An 18,063-nucleotide genomic window follows, 5' to 3' on the forward strand; every position below is an offset into this window, starting at 1 on the left:
ATAGTCACAGAACTATTTTGGTTCCCCCAAGAACCTTTCAGTCAAATAATCATTTAAGATCCTACTCAATCATTTTACACCTTATGTGTAACAGATTTTTACAGTCAAAATAACCTTTTAGATAAAGAGTCTGGTGAAAAAGATCGGTCTGTTAAAATAAATAAATAAGTAAATAATAAATAACGACAATATGTAATAATTCGCGCTTGCTCGCTCTCGCAGTTGAAAAAAGATTCAGGAGGTAAAACTGAAAGCAGCGCTTCCCGCTTCCCGAGAGAGAGAGAGAGAGAGAGAGAGAGAGAGAGAGAGAGAGAGAGAGAGAGAGAGAGAGAGAGAGAGAGAGAGAGAGAGAGATTTTGATTCATCATCTCTCCACGGTAGTTTCACATTGACTGCAAGGGCGATGAAGAAACCGGAAAGTTTGAATGCGCTCTGTGTGCCATGGGAATATCGATGGGATCTTGTAAACATTTGTAGACACTCTGCGAAATGATGAAAAACGTGCACAGACTGAAACGACACTTACTAAGACTTACGTTCAGAACTTCATGAAGCTAATCAGTTCTAAGCTTTGACTTATGGAGAGCTAACGGCACTCGATGCGTAAAAGCGCACATTGAAGCTGTTCTGTTGGATGTACCATTTTACGATTTTTTTTTAAACAAATTCTGCTTCTGTAAGTGATGGCACTATATCCTCTTTACTTATTTACTCTATTGGTGATAATAACTGTGCCTGGATATATTTCTGGAGCGGGATACGCATCACGATACACTCAGCATGTGGACCAGACTCAGTCTGTATCAACGGCACAAAGTGGAGCTAAGGTGACCAGTAGACACAGGTAAGTTTTGAAGGCTAGTTTACCTACAGACTTTTCAAGAGATTTCTATAATCTATAGGCTATTTTCACAGATAAAAAAGAATGCACATTTTTGTGGTTTCAGTTGGTTAAAACCATTACAAAATTCCTTGTAGTAATGTTTGAGCCGCATTCCAGTAGGATTGAATGATGCTGGTATTAGTTTAAATCTGACAGATAAGACGCACCAATAGAACCCAACACATACCAGTAGAGACCCACAGATTAATTAAAGCTTCTGTTAAAACTAATACAATTCCCATTACACCCATTAAATCGTATTGATGGTTTATTTCAGCAGGGTTCGTTCTAAAAATACTGGGTACTTTTTATCCCATGTTTGGGTGAAAGGGACAAAAAATGTTGGGGTTGTTTCAAACAATGGTTGGGTGGACAAATGGACATTTTCTAAGTTAATTTAACCCAGAGTTGTTTTTTTTTTTATTTATTAGACAGAAACAACCTGATTTGATTATGCCAGTAATTCAGTCAAGATAGATCTAATACACAAATCTACTTTGTATATGTGTTGGATGTGTGAGTTTTTAGTTGAGCACTTTTGGAGTCACAATGTGGGCTCACTTTTTAGGGTCACAAGGTGTGCATTACAGGTGCATCGAAAAAGATGGCACGTCACAGTAAATGAGGTCATAATTGCAATAGTATACTAGTTACTAGTGATTTGGACTAATGATAAAATCAAAGAGTTATAAATCGTATGAGCTCGTTGGGCAGGTTTGCCTTTTTAGGCTTTACAGACTAAGTGCATGTGCAATGGGACTGAGGCCAATAAAGATGATGACTTTGTCCTGGCACTGGCGCAGCCCAGTGGATAAGATTGGTTCTGCACTTGAGAAAAGAATGTTGGTCCCTGGCACCACTACTTACGACTGTGGGTTTGAACTCTGTTTTGTTTGTACAGATGTGTGACATTTTACATAACGTGCGGTAGCCACACACCTCGTTTTCTTTGTGATCCATGTGTCATGGCTGTGCGTCTTGAATGATAACAGCTGGATTTGATTGAGTTTTGCTGAGTCTTTCATTGTTCATAAACACCTGGTACTATGCACAATGCTTTCAATCCCAGCCAATTAAAAGAACCTATTTTGCTGAGCATTGTGTTGTGAGCTGATTCTCAAAAACAGATGGGCAAAAACTATTCATTGCCCTTCACTTGAATTCCAATGGCATTTTCTATCAAAAAGCATATGTCTGAAAGTGACTTACTTTTGAATTATTTATATATTATATTATTTTGACCTATCAAATTTTGGCACCATCATTTGCAGTACATTACAGAAAGTCTTACCTTTTTAATTTGTTTAGCCAGTGCTTATGCATTTCCTCTATAAAAACACAGATGGCATTTTTGTGGTATACTAAAGAAGTTTGCTTTGCTTCATTCATGATCAAAAGTGTATACGTACACTCACCTAAAGGATTATTAGGAACACCTGTTCAATTTCTCATTAATGCAATTAACTAATCAACCAATCACATGGCAGTTGCTTCAATGCATTTAGGAGTGTGGTCCTGGTCAAGACAATCTCCTGAACTCCAAACTGAATGTCAGAATGGAAAGAAAGGTGATTTTAGCGATTTTGAGGGCGGCATGGTCTTTGGTAGTGATGGCCAAACGAGGCTTCCTGAACCAATGAGGCTTTCCAGCCCATTGGTTCGCCAAAAGGTTCATTTACCCGAAGCCTCATGAAACACTGTGCTCTCCAGTGACACCTGCTGTGCAAAGCAATGTATCGCACACGCACACAAATCTATTCATTTTGAGCAACCAAATTGTCATGGTGTGGGCTTTTGAATAAAGTATATTAAAGAAAGTATTTTACTCTGCTTGTGTTAACCTATGTACACACAACTCACACATACACAACTTTGTGTTCAACTATACAGTAGTTCTTGAGTTAGTGATAACAGTGAATGCACAAAATAAAGAAATTAAGAGTTTCGTTGCAAAACGAGATAAATCCATTTTTTAACATTTTTGTCAAAACATGTTTATTATTACGTTATCATGTTATAATTTAGTTTTATGGTGCTACTTAGCTGTATTTTTCTGTAAGTTATGAAGGTTTAAATCAAAACAAACCAACTGCAGTTGCATTGAAATTAATTGGAATGCACAACCAAAAAACAAGATTTCTGAACAATTAAAAAACGGTGGTTATCTCGTTTTGCAAGGAAACTCTTCAAATTATCGTGAGTGCAGTGCTTATTGAACTGGGGCTGCAATAGTGCAATGCTTGTGGGACTGGAAGTGTGGAACAGCAAACTGCAACATGGAAAAGGGTTTACTGGTTTTTATTTAGAAACAAAAGTTTTTTAACAGTATTTGGATTGAGGCGGTTTCTGTTTTTAGAAAACACCCTATCACAGGGCACTGATGATGCTGGACAACATAAGAAGATCAGTGCCAGCTTATATAAATTGGGATATTGGACCTTCTGTTTGTTCCAATATCCCAATGGATCCTCAGTCCTTCTAGGTTATCCCTAATACAGTCTAGTCTTATAATAATAATAACAGCAGCAATAATATATAATAATAAATATAGGCTATATAATATAATTACGTATTATTAGAACTAGACATATGCTAATTTACTCTAATGATCTACTGAACTAGGCTATGTATAATTTACTCTAATAATCTACTAAACTAAGTGTAATATAATATATAATACAGGCTATGATATATAATGATAACTATACTAGAAACTCACTACAACCTCGCCACTACTCGCTACAACCAACACTTTAACATCAATGCAAACGTACTGCAAAACCCACAAGAGGCGCGAGTTTCGAACCGTAAGCGAAACTCAGAATGAAGCAATGACGTATTCAACAGAAAACGAGGCCTCGTTTGTCATCGTCACGTGATTTTCACGGAAACGATACAACCCTCGAATCGGGGCTTCATCTGGAACGCCCCTTTTTGCTCGACACAAGCTCCGGAGCCTCGCTTCAGATGTCCCATCACTAGTCTTTGGTGCCAGACGGGCCAGTCTGAGTATTTCACAATCTGCTCAGTTACTGGGATTTTCACACACAACCATTTCCAAGGTTTACAAAGAAAGGTGTGAAAAGGGATAAACATCCGGTATGCGGCAGTTCTGTGGGCGAAAATGCCTTGTTGATGCTAGAGGTCAGAGGAGAATGGGCCGACTGATTCAAGCTGATAGAAGAGCAACTTTGACTGAAATAATCACTCGTTACAACCGAGGTATGCAGCAAAGCATTTGTGAAGTCACAACACGCACAACCTTGAGGCGGATGGGCTACAACAGCAGAAGACCCCACCTTGTACCACTCATCTCCACTACAAATAGGAAAAAGAGGCTACAATTTGCACAAGCTCACCAAATTGGACAGTTGAAGACTGGAAAAATGTTGCCTGGTCTGATGAGTCTCGATTTCTGTTGAGACATTCAGATGGAAGAGTCAGAATTTGGCGTAAACAGAATGAGAACATGGATCCATCATGTCTTATTACCACTGTATAGGCTGGTAGTGGTGGTGTAATTGTGTGGGGGATGTTTTCTTGGCACACTTTAAGCCCCTTAGTGCCAATTGGGCCTCATTTTTATGCCACGGCCTACCTGAGCATTGTTTCTGACCATCTCCATCCCTTTATGACCACCATGTACCCATCCTCTGATGGCTACTTCTAGCAGGATAATGCACCATGTCACAAAGCTAAAATCATTTCAAATTGGTTTCTTGAACATGACAATGAGCTCACTGTACTAAAATGGCCCCCACAGTCACCAGATCTCAACCCAATAGAGCATCTTTGGGATGTGCTGGAACGGGAGCTTTGTGTCCTGGATGTGCATCCCACAAATTTCTATCAACTGCAATTTGCTATCCTATCAATATGGGCCAACATTTTTAAAGAATGCTATCAGCACCTTGTTGAATCAATGCCACGTAGAAATAAGGCAGTTCTGAAGGCAAACACAGTATAAGTATGTTGTTCCTAATAATCCTTTAGGTGAGTGTATATGCCTGTGGTCTTAGCAAATGTAAACATGGTGTTTTGCTTTTTGAGAGTATGTGTAAGCATTCCCACAAATAGTTTACTCTAGTATCAGCTTTCATGTAAAACATCTAGGAAATGCACACTTTCCTAATCCAAACCATAATTGCAAACATATGTAAAGTTGAAAAGAAGTAAATATGATATGAGTGAACGGAGAGACATACAGAGATCTAGCCAATATGAATATCTGAATGAAATGAAGCACAGGTTTTATATCCATTAAATAGTTTAATGGATGAAAAATGAAGAGTATCATCAAAGGATGGATCTAATCTGTAGGCTTTTTGTCTGTAGTTGGCCCATAACAAAAAGAGAAACTTGGACCTACTAGTGGATTTGAGTTTTGTTTATATGGTTTGCTGAACTATGCTGTAGGCCTGCCGGCGGTTTCTCCTTTGAGCACAGCAATATTTTAACTTACACTGTTTCTGTGTATGCCTGCTTTTCTTGTATTTATTAAGTTATGTCTCTGTGAATTTTGTTCTTGTATAAAGTTAAATGCTCTTAGGTGCAGTTTTTCTGAGTTTTTAAACAGATTTCTGCTCTCTGGCTTAAAGTAATTAGATTACTGGGAGTGTTTACAGGAGTAACTCTTTCCAAAATAACAATAATGAAAAACTGAACCACCGTTCTGTCTTAATTACGTGAGACCACAAATACTTGGTACCAGCATGCTATTGGAACTCATTCTTATAAATGATATTTTACGAAACCGAAAAGGACAAAGAGCCATTGTGACTCCAACATTTTTATTTACCTTTTAACTTTCAGATATGATAAAGCTGAGAACCGCACTGCTTATTTTCTGAGAGCCATGAACTATGTGGCATACGTGAATCCAGGACCTTGCCCTTCTCTCTATCCACCCCCTCCAGAATTAAGCCGAAACAATGACTCACTGTTTCACAGCCATCACACTTTTAGTTGGGGCCCCTAATTACAATTTTATGTATGTGTCCTATTTAAGTATGCTTGCACATATCCACTTTCTTGCACATGCTCTGTTTTCTATTTGTAAAGTCAATTATAAAGTTGTTTTGTCTAAATTCATAGGCTCATGTTGTTGCACATACTGTATACAGGGCATATGTTGTGCATTTACAACACACAAATACATGTTTAATACAACGATGCTAAACACGATGTTTGTTTTCGATCATGCAATACCTGATAACTTTCTTTGATATTAAAATTCACATAGCATGCAAATACTTTAGTGGCCCTGAGCTTTTAAGTTTGTGTAGAGTTCGGAAAAAACAAGGCAGTCCATGGTGAACTTGTGTCCTCTCTTGGGCCCCATTTGTTTGTATGTCAGACAGCCCTGCTGTGATGTTTCTGTCTCAACAGTGCGCATTATAAAGACTGATTAACCCGGATTAATGAGACATTGTTATAGTCCAGAGGCTTTGGGTTTCAGCCTGGTTTTGATGCCAGTGGAAAGCATCATTTACCACTTTAATGTGAAAATGAGTTTTCCAACATTACGGGGTAACTATAGTTAGTGATTTGGGAATAATGTACACTGCTGCTGTATAGTATGGTTTGCACAGTATGCCAAGGTTTAAATGACCTACATATTACTTTTAAGAAAAAAACAACAACCCATATTGCACTTGATGAATGCCTGCACAATACTGGGGGAAAACTAACATTGCAATATATTGTTTTTCTGCAATTTATACCAAATGACTTATAAAGCTCCGTTTAAAAGAAATTAACTTCTGGCTTACATTTCTTGTATAGCTGTGGGAAAATAGTTGCGTGATGGTTTTACAAACCATTTAAGCAACCAGATCTTTGTTATTACAACCTTCTTTAGAACTGTATTTATTGGTACCACCATGTCTTTCATGATGTGAAATTGAATCTGTGATTTCTCTCTGCATTTTAAACCATTCTCATATAGTGTATCAAAGCCCATAGTTTTCCTTTTGTAAAAAAAGAGCTCAGCGTGTTCTGTTATGTCACTATGGCAGATGCCCACATTGTGATGACAATGCTGAAACAATATATTGTGCAACTCTAACTTGATGTGACTTGGTCCGATACAGTGAATCTGAAGTAGTATTACACTGTCAGAAAAAATGGTCACAACAATCTGTCAATGGAGCAGTACCCTGCCTTTAAGGGGCCAATCACACCAAACACATTTTAAACATGTGGAAACGCAAGCTGGGCGGACTGCGGCTCGACTTTTTATATTGCTAGGCAACAACCGTAGCTTTTCAGTTAATCAAATATTGAAGCGTGAGCACTCTTTTGCTGTAAATGTCATATTAGCAAAGACGTTTAAAAGAGGGCGTTTGCTCTTACCTTGTTTGAGGGTAAGAGGTGCACAAACATACAGAATAGAATCAGTGACTCCGGTCCGGTTGTTATAAACATAGATATGTATAATTAAGGCTAGATGTGTTAGAGCGGAGTATCTAACGTCATCACCTGGCGGCCATCTTACCTCAGACAGCTCGCTCACTCGTAGCATTGTGTTTTAATGGTGCAGGTACTTTTAAATGACCATGACTTGCTACATTTTCTACCGATTTTGAAACGGTTTGGTTTCTTACAAACGTTATTAACATGGCTATAATTCTGGACGCTTTAACATGATTCATGAAAATTTTTCATTAAAGGGGCCATGGCACAAGACTTTTTTAAGATGTCAAATAAATCTTTGGTGTTCCCAGAGCACATGTGTGAAGTTTTAGCTCAAAATACCATATAAATAATTTATTATAGCATGTTAAAATTGCCACTTTGTGGGTGTGTGCAAAAAATTGCCATTTTGGGTGTGTCCTTTAAAATGCAAATGAGCTGATGAAATTCAAACACTGATCACAATAATGGTGGTTTGTTGCAATTAAAACTCAATTGTGATTTTCTCTGCACTAAATGGCAGTGCTGTGGTTGGATAGTGCTGATTAAGGGGTGGTATTATTATAATAAGAGCTCCTTATGACATCATAAGGAGAGCCAAATTTCAACGACCTATTTTTTCATGTGCTTGTAGAGAATGGTTTACCAAAACTAAGTTACTGGGTTGATCTTTTTCACATTTTCTAGGTTGATAGAAGCACTGGGGACCTAATCATAGCACTTAAACATGGAAAGAGTCAGATTTTCATGCCATGGCCCCTTTATGCAATGTCATAGGTACATCTTTAAGGTTTATAACAAACAAAACCGTTTGAAAATCGGTAGAAAATTGAGCAAGTTATGGTCATTTAAAAGTACATGCATCATTAAAACATAATGCTACGAGTGAGGACGAAAAATTACTTAAGTGTATATAAATAAATAAATGAATAAATACATAAATGCAGGAATAAATAATTAAATAAATGTAGAAATACATAAATACACGTAGAAATACATAAATAAATGTAGAAATAAATGTCGTATTGCAAAAATAATCAAATTAAAAGTTGATACTTTTGACAAAACAAAATATTTATTTATTTATGTCTGCATTTATTTCTCCATTTAATTAATTACTTATTTATTTCTGCATTTATGTATTTCTACATTTATGTATTTCTGCATTTATTTATTTTGTATTTCTACATTTATTTATGCATCTAATTACTTATTTATTCCTGCATTTATTTATTCACTCATTTATGTATTTCTACATTTATTTATTCCTGCATTTATGCACTTATTCATTTATTTATTTATTTATATATACTTAAGTTATTTTTCGTCCTCCATACACTGATAATATTATATAATTATGTATATTATATTGCATTCCTTTCAAGAGATCCTTCTAAAAGTTACACAATACATCTTTAACTTAAAAACTTAATTTTTGAAAGAGTTGCCGACTGCCCCAGTGACAGCTACACTTTAAAAAGTAAAAGTTGGATCAACTTTAATTGGTAACCCCTAAAAATGTGAAGTATTTTTAACCAAATTTTCTCATTTAAAGTACAGAATAAAATGTTAAAATATCTTATGTGTAAACATTTTAAGTAATAAAAAATCACAATAAATATTTCACTTAGAGTGAGAAAATGTGTTTCTAGTTAAATTAAACTTTTTTTATGTGATCTCATTTGAAGTCATTTTAAAAGTTGATCCAATTTTGACTTTTTACAGTGTAGGGACCATTTTTTTCGAACAGGGAAGGTACACATTTGAACATCTCCTTGACTCATTATTTGATAGAACCTCCAAACATTAAAACAATTTAGTGCAAAAATGGATAAAAAGCATAACATTTGTTTTCATGTACAAGATGATAGCAGGTCCCCACTGTACTGTAGCATACTGTTTAAAGTGTTTATACTACAAGAATACCTACTGTTTTACTCACTATTTAGAAAAGGTCGTCAGTATACACAAATCTGTGTTCAGTCTATAAAGTAGTAATCTAATGTTTCATTCTGTCGGGTAATCCAAACACAAGTGTCTAGCTGAGACAGCAGCAGTTACACCTGGTATTTACATAGCCTACTGTTTATAAGGTTTGAGGTTTACAAACAAAGGTCAGAGGTCAGCTGATGAATGACTTCTCCACTTTGAACTTCAAATATGTACCAATCCTGTTTGGTTGTGCTTATTAACAGGAACTGGTGTGCCTACGTAGTTACACGAACTGTAAGCTGTGTAATGGAAGATGGGGTGGAGACTTATGTGAAACCTGAATACCAGCGCTGCCCTTGGGGTCAATGTTCCCATGTGGTTTTGTAAGTATTTATGTGTTTCGTTGAACAAAAACAAAGCTAAATTGCATCTGATCTACTTTTACTCTCCACTTGCTATTGTTTTAAAATGCTAAATGTTTAGCCTCCTGACTAGATGTTTGTCCACTAGGACTATGCGTATTGTTGCTTTACTGTTAGACATCACATTTAAGTCATAAGGGCCCAAACTCCCCTATTTCAGTAAACCTCTGATTTATCAAAGACCATCACAGAAATCCATAATGCAGGTCCCCTATGAAATACAGAAGCCACATTACGAAAGCTGTATGAATGGGATATAAACAAACTAAATATAGTAACAGCTGCACTTGGAAACAACTGAAAGTTGAGTAAGACTTACAAGAAACTTGGCAGAGCAAAGCAAACATCTTCAAAGGCTTTAAAGATGTATCATTTATTTGTATTGAAAGCTCTGACTGAATAAAATAACAAAAACTTGCCCAGAAACAACAGCTCAGAGAGAAAGAACAAGCCTTCATTGTATCTTGTTGCCTAGCAAAGTTTGGAAATTGATGCCAAGAATATGAACAAAACAGGATAAATATTTTCAGTCTGCTCACTTGAGCAGTAGCATAAGAGCATAAATGTAAATATAAGGAAAATACTAACTGCATATGGGCCAGTATACATCATATAGTCTCTTAATAAATACTTACACTATAGGTATCGGACGTACCGACGACCAAGATATAAGACTGCTTATAAAACGGTGACGGAGATGGAATGGAAGTGCTGTCATGGTTACACCGGTGAAGACTGCAATGATGTTACACAGGTCAGACCAACATCTACAAGTGGTGGATCCAATCCTGGAAGTGATGAGGAAGGTAGCATTACACACACAATATCTAAAGCTCAAACATTTAAACAATATGTAAAAAAATTTAAATGAAAACTACACTGTAATAATTCCTTAATAAGTTACTTTTTTAACTTTTTTTGTTAACTTTTTTGACTAGTTAGTAGTTGCTATGAATGATTTTTAATTAAATATTTAATTATTTCACTTAAGCTCACTCAACCCAATTTTTTTAACTTTATACCAAGTCATCACTAGTCAAGAAAGTTGAAATGACTTGTTAATTCAAGTTGTTTAAACTTAAAGGTCACCCATTCTGCAAAATCCACTTTTACAAGATGTTTGGACATCTCGGGCCCTTAATTGTCCAGATAATCCAGATAAAAATTTATATCCAGATAATTTACTCACCATCATGTTATCCAAAATGCTAATGCCTTTCTATGTTCAGTCGAGAAGAAATTGTGTTTTTTTGGGAAAACATTCCAGGATTTTTCTCATTTTGATGGACTTTAATGAAGCCCAACACATAATAGTATTAATGCAGTTTAAAATTGCAGTTTCAACGGAGTTTCAAAGGACTCTAAATGATCCCAAACGAGGCATAAGGGCCCCATCCAGCAAAACGATTGTCATTTTTGACAGGAAAAATAAAAAATATGCACTTCCACACCAAAACCTCTCATCCATCTCCGGTCATGCGACGACCTCACGCAATGCGTCAAGAGGTCACGGAGGACGTACGCGAAACTACACCCCAGTGTTTACAAGTGTGGAGAAAGAAGACCATACCGACATTGTTGTATGTCAAATGATACTAATTAATGTCTTTGTGTCAGTTTATTGTTTAAAATGGTCCACAAATGTGCGTTTCATATATGTAACACGTGACTTTTCTACGGCATTACACAATTACGTGAGGTCTCGCTGACGTGTCACGGCACCGGAGATAGACGAGAGGGTGTGGTTTAAAGGTGCATATTTTTTATTTTTCTTGTCAAAAATGACGGTCGTTTCGCTGGATGGGACCCTTGTGCCTCGTTTGGGATTGTTTGGAGTCCTTTGGAATTATGTTGAAACTGCTATTTTGGACTGCGTTGATACTGTTGCGTGTTGGGGTCCATTGAAGTCCATTGAAATTGGAAAAATCCTGGAATGTTTTCCTCAAAAAACATAATTTCTTCTCGACTGAACATAGACTATACATAAACGGACTAATCCTTTAAATGCATTTAGTATGCCAGAAACACTTTACAAACAACTCAGTTAGTCTCACTAAATGCTACATAACTTACCTTGTAGGTAGAGGTGACAATGACAAGATAAGGCAACTTGAGGAACAGATTCATAGATTAAATAAGGACCTTCACAACCTCCAGTCAACCATACACAATATGAATCTGAAAATACACGAGGAGTCTAAGAGGACAGACATCGGTGGCGGAAACAATCTGGCCGACGCTGCCCAACCAGGAATGAAAGAGACCATTGACAGCATCCAAACCAAACTGGACATGCTTGACAACATGACACGGGTCCACGACAAAACCATCATCAGCATCAACAACCATCTGGTAGAAGGAATCGGAAATGAGTTGGACGGTCGCTCCGGCACGCTAAAAGAGGAGATTCTCAGGGAACTGGAGCGAAGGGTGGCCCTGTCGTGCTCTTCCTGCCAAACCGGAGTTGAGGGCGTACAGACCCAACAACAGGAGGACAGGGAGAGGATCAGAGCTCTGGAGAAACACGTAAGCGTGATGGACCAGCATCATCGACAAACTGTTGAGATGCTTGAGAGGGAATTGTCACGCTCTCAAAGTTGCTGTGACTCGCTGACCGATCTGGACAGGAGGTTAGGTGCCACTGAAAGAAAAATCAGTTCCATTGACGAGTCTTTTAATGTTCTTAGAGGACATGTTGACAAAGAGCTGAGAGGAGGCAATGGAAGTCGCGGTAAAGCATTTGATGAGAAACTGAACAGCCGCCTTCGAGATCTGGAGAGGCGATTCAATGGGACTGTTAGAAAAACCGAACAAAAATGCTCTCATACTGAGACGGGCATGAAAGAGTTTGTCCAGCGAGAAATCAACCAGATAAAGAACTCCATTCTTAATCGAGGTGATGATCATGGATCCAAAATATCTACAATGGAGGTAGATGTCCAAAACTTGAAGGATACCATCAAAGATCACAAATTTACTTTGGAGCAGCTGGACATCAAAACATCAGATCTTGACAGTAGGCTTAAGTCAACCATTAATTTGTGCAGTGAGACGTGCGGTCCAAAAGGGAGTGAGACGGCGGATACTGTGAAAAGCCTGGAATGGAAAGTCATTGCCAATGAGGAGGACATTAAGACGTTTGACACCAAGCTGAAAGACTTAAGTGTGTCTGGTGACTCCCTACTGAACCGTATTTTAGATCTCAGCCAAGACGTTGAAAAAATCAAAGATTTGACTGGAGATAACGGAGAGCACTTCAACAAAATTCTCATAGACGTAGAGAATATGGGACGTGATTGCCAAACATGCAATTCGATAAATACTGAACTTGATAACATAAAAAACCTAACCAACAACACTTTTAACACACTACAAGGAAAAATTACAGATTTACAAAGAAAAGTAGATTCTGATGAGAATGCTTGTTCACAAGTTTGCTCAAATCTGCAGGAGGAAGTGGGTAAACTGAAAGAAGAGGTTGAGAAATGCACGGGACAATGTGAGAACCACCAAAAGTCAATTGACAATCAAAATGCCATAACTCGCAAGCTTGGCAAAGATCTCAAGACTATTCAAGGTGAGCTTTCAGGGGCCATACAAACATTCAGCTCCATCAATAACACACTTAAAAATCTCAGTAACACCATTCAGAGGCACAGCGACACCATTTCTGATCTTGATACGTCTAAGGGCACAATCTACTCGGAGTTAGATCAGATCCAGGATGATTTAACCAAGCACATGGAAGACAGTAAAGGGCAGTTTGATGGCATCAGACGTGATATCAGTAGCATTAACAGCAATATGATAACTGAAATGGGCGAATGCAAGCATTCTCGGGATTTGCTTGAGGAAAGGGTTTCGAAGATGGAGGGTGTATGCAGCAGACTGGATTCGTTGTCGGGGAACCTTCAGAGGATCAAGGATGGGTTGAGCAAACATGTCTCTGGACTTTGGACATGTGTTAATGACCTAAACTCCACAGTGATATCTCATGGTGAAGTTATGAATAGCATTCAGAACGTTCAGTCGGAGCACACTCACGGCATGAAGAACCTCAACTCCTCAATACTGCATGTTCTCAAGGAGTTCCAGGCCTTTACTGAACAAGACTTTACAGGTAAGCTACTTATTTAAGACTATAGCCACACATTATTTTGTTTTATTGTGTCAGATTGGGGGGTAGTATATTTTCTGTAGTTTTTAATCTTTTGAACTAATTCTCAGGACCACCTGGACCACATGGTCCTCAAGGAGAGAAAGGAATCATGGGACCAACTGGGCCACGAGGACCACCAGGCAGAGAAGGACCACAAGGAAATGTAGGGCCTGTAGGACCCCCAGGTAAATTAATACAAATATGACTTAGTACTGTATATACACATAAGATGGTTTTTATTTTACTTAGATACCAGTAATTTATTTGACAAGGTAAATTCTTATTTTTCTTTTATGTTTTTCTTATTTGTCTTCTATATAGGTCTAAGAGGTGAAGAAGGTGAGTGTTTTTTAGAATTTTTTTAAAGGGACACTCCACTTTTTTGAAAACATGCTCATTTCCCAGCTCCCCCAGAGTCAAACACTCGACTTCCACCGTTTTGGAATCCATCCAGCCGATCTCCGGGTCTGGCGATACCACTTTTCGCATAGCTTAGCATAATCCATTGAATCCGATTAGACCATTAGCATCGCACTAAAAAATGAACAAAGAGTTTCAATATTTTTCCTATTTAAAACGTGTCTTTTCTGTAGTTACATTGTGTACTAAGACAGACGGAAAATTAAAAGTTGCCATGTACCATGGCTGCAGCAGGACCAATAATATTACACAGTGCTGAAAGTAGTCCCCTTGGTAACTTTCAATAGCAGGGGACTATTTTCAGGCAGTGCGTAATATCATTGCGCCTCTTCCAGCCTTGTTACGGCAGGAAAGTCCTTGATTATTACGCCAGAATGAGAGTATAGTTTTCCTAGAAAATCACAACTTTTAAATACAAAAGAGTCAAGTTTTATACAGGAAAAATATTGAAACTCTTTGGTTATTTTTGAGCGTGATGCTAATGGTCTAATCAGATTCAATAGACTATGCTAAGCTATGCTAAAGTGTACCGCCAGATTCGGAGATCGGCTGATTGGATTCCAAAATGGTAAAAATCAAATGTTTAACTCTATGGGAGCTGGAAAATGAGGAGTGTCCCTTTAATATACTCTGTTCTGAAATTACAAACTGCAGTGATATACTGTATTTTACATACAGTATATATTTTCCGCTATGACTAACATGACTACTAATAAAAATACACATTTATCTCCCAACCAGGACCTCCTGGAGAGGACGCCAATGTACCAAGACTGTCCTTCTCAGCGGCACTCACACGTCCACAAGCCAATGCAGGCACTATTGTTTTCAATAAGGTCCTTGTCAATGAAGGAAAGGCCTACAACCCAACGACAGGTATGTCATGCACAAGATACAGTATATAAGTACTGTACTGCCCTGGTTGTTTGGGCTCTCTCTCATAAATGTATTTCGACAGGTACGTTTACCGCACCAGTAAATGGACGATACTTCTTCAGCGCAGTCTTGACAGGTCACAAAAATGTAAAGATTGAGGCAGTCCTGTCTAAATCCAATTTCGGTATTGCTCGCGGGGATTCGGCTGGCTATCAGCCCGAAGGCCTGGAGAAACCCATGGCTGAAGCAAGACACACTCCCGGTTCCCTGGTCGTCTTTAACATCATACTACCTCTAGAGGAGGGCGAAACGGTTTGCATTGACCTGGTCACAGGTAAACTTGCCCACTCTGTGGAGCCCCTTACAATGTTCAGTGGAATATTGCTCTACGAGGACACAGAGGATCTATTATAGGAATTATCGGAGAAACTACATTGAGGACAATGAAAACATCCGATGTAAAAATCTGCATCTGGACATCTGGTGTAAGATTTTTATGCATAAAAGTTTTACATATTTTTACATATTTACATTTCGTACATGTATTTTTACATTTACATAACGAATGACACAAAAAGGAGCAAGACCAGGAGGACATGGATTTTTACATATATATATATATATATATCAGACTAAGATGGACTGGGATTTTCATGTTTGGTTTTATGTTATTTCTTTTCTTAAAGGGCAAATCATATATGTCTGTATATGTGAAGAGCACAATGGAATTTATTTTGTTAATGGCACTGCAAAGTCAGTAAGCAAATATATTTGCACATATCTTTATTTTGGTGCAGTCTCTTTTGGTAATGAGATGCAAATTCTCAAGGGCTCCATTCAGGGTTTTTCCCTTGAAATGAATGCAATAAATACTACACATTTTAATTTGTATTTTTCCAACTTCCTCTCAGTATTATTCATTGACATTTATGGCAAATAACCTCAGTCAACTTCCAAATTAGGAAAATTATCTATAAAAGGATGAACAAATAAAGCAGGCTTTGCAGAGAGGGACTATTTTTTGGGCCAAAAGCTATAAATAAGAAAACTCCTCTAACTCATGATCTGGTAACTTCTCCAAAAAACTTTTTGTTTATGTTAGACGCAAAATAGATTTAAGCCAATTTTGTCAGTGTAGTCTTCTCTTTTGACTTTAGATGCTCTGTAAATGAAGTAAATATAATAGCTTGGAATCTGTGTCTTTACTAGACACACATGTGTCCTGAGCTGTTATGGTGGTCTAATGTTTTCTTTAATACAAAGGGATTTAGAAGGGTTTTGCAGAGCCTAGTACTGTGAGACCATTTAGTCCGATTTTAACCATGAAATGAGAGTCGTTCCCTTAAAAGGACATTTTTATTACTTTATTTTGCAGTAGCCCAGCTGATTTGGTTGATCTAGATTTAAAAGCATCTTGCATCAGCTGTTCTTACTTAACCTGGAGCACACATCCACATTTGATTGTTTGGTACCTCTCACCATTCACCAGGAAGGCATTACAATGCAGTATTATGATTCAAAAACGAGCAGCAAAAAGTTTTTTTGACTATTGGGCAAACTAAATAGTCCTCAGCCATTGTTTCAGCCAATACATTGTTTTATCACTATTTTTCTCATGACTTGATGTCATTCATGAAATATACAGTATATTTGCATTGTTGTATTTTTAATAAAATATTTAATTTTACACAAATTTATCACTGTGTTAAGTGTTATTTCATCTAAAATGAACAAATAAATCCTTACATTTTAAGACTATTTGAAGACCATCGCTATTTGAATATTCATACTTAATGAGAATTCACAATGTTTACGTTTTTTTTTTATTAAATTGTAACACGTAGAGTTAAATTGTCCGTCTTACACTTTGTGTACGCGAAGCGGAGTGCCTAAAACCCCCCTTAGCTGTTATAAAATGCACTGGTAACCCAACGCTTCTTGGAGTTTATTGCTTTTATAAAACGGTGCATAACGTTATCATATGCAAAAGTTTCATCCTACCTTCATTTGTTCTCTTATCACCTCTTAAATTTTTTAGCTAAAAGCATAGATAATTCCATTTTTGTGAAGAACTTATGTAAGAGATCAGATTCAGAGCCTGATGAAAACACGCTGTTTTCAGTGTTGAGTGAATGCGTCAGTGTTTAAGTTGGGTAAGATCGCCACCCAGTGGATATAGCGGACGTATGAACTTGAGTTATTAACTCCTCAGACAACGTTTTCTCTTTATCGATGAGATGACTCAACAGTATTTATTGACATTTATCAGGATATCGCCATTAATTGTGCAATTGTAGACAAATTAAAAATATAATTTTTGGGGTACTTGGATTTTATAGAGGGTATGCACGCGACATCACCTTCGGCGTAAGTGACTGCAGTTATGCCCACTGAGTGGCAAAAGACAGAGCAGCAGCATTTGTGTACATTGAGAAATCAGCAATATTACAAGGACAGGGGAAACTTAGTTTAAATTGGAAACAGCTGTTGTGCGATAGACTGTACGAACAGATTTAACAAGAATTTGGACCTATCATCTTAGACTGCCAAAAAACATCAAAAGAAGAAGTAAATTGCCAATTGCCAACGTCCTAGACCACAGGTGGGTTGACAAGTTGCTAGGATCACTTTCAAGCAGAGGTTTTACTTTCTACTTAAAGGATTTTTTCAAGTATTTGTATTTTATCTGTGTTTTTTTTTAAACATACATTCCAAAGCATATTAAAATGGTAAATGGTAATTATCATATTATCATAAGTTTTACTCTATTACATTTCATAAATAAAGTTTTTGCATTACATTTAATATTTAAGTACATTAATGTACTTTTACTCAAATAAAAGTACACAATTTTAATGTAGTTAGGTATTAAATAAATTTTAATGTGCAATATTAAAGAATACACAGTATGATTCTATGCTGTAGAATGTAGTGAAGTAAATTTTTTCCCAATACAA

General features: G+C 37.2%; 1 protein-coding gene across 2 annotated transcripts; it reads left to right on the forward strand.

Annotated features, from left to right (window-relative positions):
- Nucleotides 1-364: 364 nt before the first annotated feature.
- Nucleotides 365-15,991, forward strand: emilin1a (elastin microfibril interfacer 1a). Of its 2 annotated transcripts, none has more exons than XM_055186287.2 (8): nucleotides 365-844; nucleotides 9,493-9,612; nucleotides 10,294-10,457; nucleotides 11,732-13,771; nucleotides 13,879-13,995; nucleotides 14,132-14,149; nucleotides 14,972-15,106; nucleotides 15,189-15,991. In XM_055186287.2, the coding sequence occupies exons 1-8, from the start codon at nucleotides 684-686 to the stop codon at nucleotides 15,518-15,520; spliced, it is 3,087 nt and encodes a 1,028-aa protein (XP_055042262.2). In that variant the 5' UTR covers nucleotides 365-683; the 3' UTR covers nucleotides 15,521-15,991. The 2 variants fall into 2 exon arrangements, with proteins under 2 accessions (XP_055042262.2, XP_073712309.1); XM_073856208.1 differs by having other exon boundaries at nucleotides 10,294-10,447; nucleotides 11,731-13,771.
- Nucleotides 15,992-18,063: the final 2,072 nt, after the last annotated feature.

Source organism: Misgurnus anguillicaudatus, chromosome 18 (genome assembly GCF_027580225.2).
Source record: "Misgurnus anguillicaudatus chromosome 18, ASM2758022v2, whole genome shotgun sequence".
Lineage (NCBI taxonomy): Eukaryota > Metazoa > Chordata > Actinopteri > Cypriniformes > Cobitidae > Misgurnus > Misgurnus anguillicaudatus.